Source organism: Simochromis diagramma, unplaced genomic scaffold (assembly GCF_900408965.1).
Source record: "Simochromis diagramma unplaced genomic scaffold, fSimDia1.1 OVJJ01000038.1, whole genome shotgun sequence".
In the NCBI taxonomy this organism is placed as follows: Eukaryota; Metazoa; Chordata; class Actinopteri; order Cichliformes; family Cichlidae; genus Simochromis; species Simochromis diagramma.
This window is the reverse complement of record NW_024387105.1, coordinates 725980-732228: the sequence shown is the minus strand read 5'-3', so window position 1 is coordinate 732228 and position 6249 is coordinate 725980. Positions and strand designations below refer to the sequence as shown.

General features: G+C 50.9%; 1 protein-coding gene across 2 annotated transcripts in view; it reads right to left on the bottom strand.

Moving 5' to 3' along the window:
• The window catches only part of c5 (complement component 5), a 32240-nt gene that overhangs the window by 7764 nt on the left and 18227 nt on the right, over positions 1-6249 (bottom strand). Inside the window, exons 19-33 of one of the 2 annotated variants that reach the window (XM_040046683.1) lie at positions 5009-5091; positions 4753-4901; positions 4401-4637; positions 4167-4227; positions 3991-4080; positions 3707-3919; positions 3495-3570; positions 3001-3160; positions 2793-2897; positions 2523-2694; positions 1779-1903; positions 506-586; positions 265-417; positions 129-191; positions 1-57 (exon numbers count right to left, since the gene is read on the bottom strand). The exon at positions 1-57 is cut by the window's left edge and continues 31 nt beyond it. In XM_040046683.1, the coding sequence (XP_039902617.1) occupies positions 1-57; positions 129-191; positions 265-417; positions 506-586; positions 1779-1903; positions 2523-2694; positions 2793-2897; positions 3001-3160; positions 3495-3570; positions 3707-3919; positions 3991-4080; positions 4167-4227; positions 4401-4637; positions 4753-4901; positions 5009-5091 (1825 nt within the window). The remainder of the gene's footprint in view (positions 58-128; positions 192-264; positions 418-505; positions 587-1778; positions 1904-2522; positions 2695-2792; positions 2898-3000; positions 3161-3494; positions 3571-3706; positions 3920-3990; positions 4081-4166; positions 4228-4400; positions 4638-4752; positions 4902-5008; positions 5092-6249) is intronic. The other variant, XM_040046684.1, reaches the window with a different exon arrangement.

The following is a 6249-nucleotide window of genomic DNA, read 5'->3' as shown; positions in this document are numbered from 1 at the left end:
GTCAAAGTTACACGTGGCCTGTGCGGACGCCACGGTCTGATAGTACACCGTCTTCATCTGCAGACAGATCGGGGAACGTTAGAGCCGATTTTGCCCACATGGCTTCAGGTGAATTAACCCACACCCACCTTCACATTGGACACGCCGCGACCATAACCTGTGGACACAGTGATGTCATCATTCTTTGTTACCTGGGAAGGAAAACAAAAAGGTTACTGTTGACCTGGAGCTGCACCTGACCTCGCTGCACTGAGCCGTTCTCACCTGGAAGGGTGAGGCCACGGGGCGACTCTGGCTCAGCTGGATTTGTCCCAGAATTCCTTTTGTTCTGTAGCGGATGCTGATGTCCTGACTGAGGGGGGCTCGAGAGACAACTCTGCTGTACTCCGTTAATGTCTCCAGAGTCAAGAAGGTGTCCTGAGGGAGGTCAAAGGTCAACAAGAAGCGCAAAAGAGGTTAACAGAGAGGGGTTTTAGGTGGCAGGCCGAGTTTGGGGTGTATTTACCTGCACAGAGTAGAAACCTTCACCGTAGTGCTGATCCTGGGTCAGCCAGGACAGGATGGGTTTCGCATATGAGATCCTCCCCTTAAAAAACAAGATTATTTTAAAATGTGAGGGGAACTACAGAAACACGCCCCCTACAGGCAGAGAGGGGAACTACAGAAACAAGCCCCCTACAGGCAGAGAGGAAAACTACAGAAACATGTCCCCTACAGGCAGAGAGAACTACAGAAACATGTCCCCTACAGGCAGAGAGGAAAACTACAGAAACACGCCCCCTACAGGCAGAGAGGAGAACTACAGAAACATGTCCCCTACAGGCAGAGAGGGGAACTACAGAAACACGCCCCCTACAGGCAGAGAGAACTACAGAAACATGTCCCCTACAGGCAGAGAGGAAAACTACAGAAACATGTCCCCTACAGGCAGAGAGAACTACAGAAACATGTCCCCTACAGGCAGAGAGGAAAACTACAGAAACACGCCCCCTACAGGCAGAGAGGAGAACTACAGAAACACGCCCCCTAAAGGCAGAGAGGAAAACTACAGAAACATGTCCCCTACAGGCAGAGAGAACTACAGAAACATGTCCCCTACAGGCAGAGAGGAAAACTACAGAAACACGCCCCCTACAGGCAGAGAGGAGAACTACAGAAACATGTCCCCTACAGGCAGAGAGGGGAACTACAGAAACACGCCCCCTACAGGCAGAGAGGAAAACTACAGAAACATGTCCCCTACAGGCAGAGAGGGGAACTACAGAAACACGCCCCCTACAGGCAGAGAGGGGAACTACAGAAACACACCCCCTACAGGCAGAGAGAACTACAGAAACACGCCCCCTACAGGCAGAGAGGGGAAGTACAGAAACATGTCCCCTACAGGCAGAGAGGGGAACTACACAAACATGCCCCCTACAGGCAGAGAGGAAAACTACACAAACATGCCCCCTACAGGCAGAGAGGAAAACTACACAAACATGCCCCCTACAGGCAGAGAGGGGAACTGCAGAAAAACGCCCCCTACAGGCAGAGAGGAGAACTACAGAAACACGCCCCCTACAGGCAGACAGGAGAACTACAGAAACACGCCCCCTACAGGCAGACAGGAGAACTACAGAAACATGCCCCCTACAGGCAGAGAGGAGAACTACAGAAACACGCCCCCTACAGGCAGAGAGGGGAACTACAGAAACACGCCCCCTACGGGCTGAGAGCAGAACTGCGGAACTTGAGAAAAGAGGAAAAACTAAAATATCAGCAGGAAGTCACAGCACCTTAACCAGCATAGTCAGTAGGACGTACGCCGTCATCTCCACCGTCACACCGCTAGATTGGTCGGGCTTCAGCCAGTCAGATGTCACACTGGCCTCCTGCCAGTACCTGAGTACAGCAGGATTACCTGAACAAAAACACAAAAACAAGTTTAATTTCCTGAATCTTAAGCCTCTTTTCTACTGACACCTACTCAGCGCAACATTTTTAGGGGTTTTCATAAACTAGTAGTACCTGTTACTTTTTAGTACCAGGTACTACTCGATCTGAAACTGTCATGTCAGCAGGCTGCATGCCACTGATTGGCCAGGCAGTGATGTCACTTGATGAGTCATGAGACTGAGAATACAACCTGAACTGTTTGAAACCCAGCAGAGTGAGAAACCTACTTACTGGACTCCACCCAGACTGACGTGGTACTCAACTTTAATGCAAAACAACCAAAACCCAGTAGAGTTGTGTTGGAAACGAGGCATTAGTGATGGATGGAGCATGAGCGGTGGAAGGATGTGATACACGTCAGTGACTGTTTTCTGCCTTTCTTCTTACTGATGTATTAATGCCATAAACTTTAAAATCCCGAAGTCAATGTAAAGGAAAAGAAGCACACTGACTTTTGAATATTATCAGGGATTCTTTGAGTGGTTTATAACAAATCCATCACACAATCAAACAGTAACTCAAAAAACTGCCATTCAGCAAACAGAGAGCCAATCAGAAAGAAGGAAACAAAAAAAAACACACACCTTTTTGCCGTGCCAGCTTCTCCAGGCTGCTGATGAGCTGGAAGGATATCATGCTGTTGGGGTCATGAAGGGTCAGCGCATAGGTCGCCACTGCACGTACGTAAACACTCTTCACACTGAGGGCATGCTGGGAAATGTAGGCTACGGCAGAACTAATACTGTCCTCGTGCCTCTGAAAGCAGGACGGTTTATGAGCAGCTTCTTCAGTATTTGTTTAGCGCTCAGGTAGGCTGATGTGTTGAGTGATGAGACGAGGAGGTGTGGTCTCACCTGAAGCTGCAGGATCCGGTCTCTAATCTTTGTTGCTTTGTGTAGAGCAATCAGTGTAAAGGCTGTCAGATACACTGATTGGTCCACTGGATCTGTCCCCTCAGCCTGCAGCCAATCACAATACACAAAATTAAACAAAGCGCTGTCTCACCACAAGAAGCATTCAAGTGAGAACAGAAGAAGAAATGGAATAAGCGGAGGCAGAGACCAAGATTCTGTTGGATTTGTAGGGGGACTCCTCAGTGAAGGACCCGTCCGGCTGCTGAGCCTTGAACATCAGCCAGGTCAGAGACTCTGAGAGAGTCTGATGGTTCACGGAGACCACAGGTTCCGCCGCAGCCAGAGCCCTCACCACCAGGGCCGTGATCCTGACAGACAGCACAGAGGGACAGAAGTACCATGGCGACATTCTCAGGACCAACCAGCAGATGGCACCAAAAGCACAAGGAGGAACCCGTGCAGATCCACGCGCTCACGTTTGATAAAAGCCAGTCTGGGCTGTACTACAGCAAAACATCTCACCTGAATGTGTTCATGTGTTTCTTTTATTTTAGGAAGCTATGCTGTTAAACTCAAATACTCCATTACAAGTGTGATCCTGTGAGATGGCTGACCACCCTCTCATAAAACCACAGGTCCATTCTGTCTCACCTGCAGACAGGTGAGGAGGACACTGCTCCCGAGGCTTTGATGTTTACCTACCAGGTGCTGGGCTCTCTATTCCTCCACATGCTGTAGCTCGAGTCTCCAAGTCTGAATGAACTGATGCTGACAAGGCCTACGCACACACACACACACACACACACACACACACACACACACACACACACACACACACACACACACACACACACAGAGTAAATGAACTGTTAACCCTCTGTGCTACCATCGGGGCCTCTTCAGTGCCTCCTCACCCTCCCTGATCTTCCTCTTCATGTTAGCTGCGCTCTTCTGGACGTCTTCTCCCAGCACGTTCCAGCTGCCTGATGCTTCCAGGTACTGAAACAGCTGGATGAGGGGGAGGAGGCCGCCGAGCTCCACCTCCGCTGATCCAACCGGCAGGCTGATGAGCTGCCGGAAGCCTTCGGGGTTGTGCCCCACTGACAGGACTTCCCCCAGCACCTCGCCTGGTACACAGAACAAACATGATTTTGTTTGACATGCAACTGTGCAGCGAGAAATGCGTTCCACTTGTTACCATTGATCGTCAGCATCCTCTCCACATCCGTGTTGGGAACCATGTTGCTCGGCACTTGGTTCTTCAGCTCCACTGTCCTCTTCTCTGAGCCTGCAGGGCCACAAACAGCCCGAGACAGACTGACATCAGCAAGCACTTTAGGTGGAGCAGAGCTTCACAGAGCAGAGCCTACGCACCATACACTCCCTGTGGGTCGAGTCTTCCTCCAGAGCTCACCTCCCGCCTCACTCCTTCAGGCTGGAAACACAACCGAGATTAGCATCATTTTACAGACAGAAGTCTGGTTTCAGTCTTTAGACTGGAAACGCTGTTAGCAGCAGGTTGGCGAGAGCGTGGCTCTGCTAATGTGATTATTAGCATTTGTGTTTCTGTTCATTTTCATACTCCTGAGACAGTCCGTACGTACATACCACCACTCGCAGCTTCTTCTCCACGATGTCTGCCCGACCATAGGGTGTTTTCAGGGTGAAGGTCAGGGTGTGCTCTCCAGGTTCCAGTCCCAGCAGGGTGAAGGTCACTGGTCCCACCCCTTTTCCTGGTATGTCGTTCCATTCGCATGCTGTAGAGCGAAGCCCTGCCTGCCCAATCACAGGCTGAGACTTGAGCAGGCAGATCGCCGGGCCGACTGTCAGCGTCACGCAGTACTGAGGGTGAAGACGGACAGAACAGAAGATTCTTCATCACTGAAGCCACAGCTACCCCATCCAAACCCTACAGGGATGCATGGCAAAGGATCATGGGATATGTAGTTGGGTGGTGTGTGTTGTGTACCCTAACGTGGTCGAGCAGCTGGTTGTACACGGACCCCTTCAGCTCCAGCTGCTCTCCTCTGACCACCTGATAGGGCAGCGGGATGTCCACGCTGAGCGGCAGACGGACCAACACCTGGACGGGATCTGCCACGCACATACCTGTCGGACAAACAGGAACCATCCGACTTTACTTATCCCTGCATACTGAGGGGCAGAAAACTGAAGAGCAAGGCACGCTTAAAAAGGAATAAATGAAAGAAACTCGCCGTTCTTGAACATGCCGACGGCCTTTATCTGCCACGCGGTGAGAGAGTCCGGCAGAGTCCTGCTGACCGCCAGCCGCCCTGAACTAATGACAGGAAACACAAGGACAGTCACAACAGTCCCTAAAGACAGGGAGGCGGATCTGTAACCAGCTGTGCTGCCTGGAGCATTAAAGCTGCCATCATTGTTGGGACCATGTGTAAACCTTAGTTAAAGGAAATGAATGTCTGACTTGCCAGGCATGGATTAGCTCTCAAAGAGTATTTTCAACAGAACTTCTGGGACATGTTCTGTTTGGACACAGCTTCACATTTAATGGTTTTTCTTTCATCACTGTTTACATTGTAAATTCTCACTGAAGGCATCAAACTGTGAATGAAAACGTGGAATTATGAAGTAAATGGTATAGCGCTTTTCTAGTTCCTAAGGACCCCAAAGTGCTTCACATCCAGTCATTCACCCATTCACACACTGGTGATGGCAGCTACATTGTAGCCACAGCCACCCTGGGGCGCACTGGCAGAGGCGAGGCTGCCGGACACTGGCACCACCGGGCCCTCTGACCACCACCAGTAGGCAACGAGTGAAGTGTCTTGCCCAAAGATTTTTGGCATGCAGCCAGGAGGCAGCCTGGGATCGAACCACCGACCTTCTGATTAGTGGCTGACCTGCTCTGCCACCTGAGCCACAGCCACCCCAGTAACTCCAAACATGTTTTATATCCACCCTCTGCTTCGATTCCTGCTTCGCTCACTCTTGGCCTTCTCTCCACGAGCTTCATGAGGTCGTCTCCTGAAATGGTTTCCAACAGTCTTGAAGGAGTTCAGAGATGCTGAGCGTTTGTCGGGCCTTTGCCTTCACTCTGTGCTCCATCTCATCCCAAACCAGCTCCACTGGGTTCAGGTCAGGTGACTGTGGAGGCCAGGCCTCCATCACTCTCCTTCTTGGTCCTCACACAGCCTGGAGGTGTGTTTGGGGTCTTGTTGGAGAATAAATGATGGGACGGCATGTCGCTGCAGGATGCTGTGGTGGCCATGCTGGGTCAGTGTGCCTTCAGTTTGGAAGAAATCCCCAACAGTGTCACCATCACAACTCCTCCTCCATGCTTCACAGTGGGAACATGCACGTGGAGACCATCGTTCACCTTTTCTCCCCAAAGACACGGCAGGTGGAACCAAAGATCTCAGGTTTGGACTCATCAGACCAAAGCACAGATGGTCTGATGTCCATTTGTTGTGTTTCT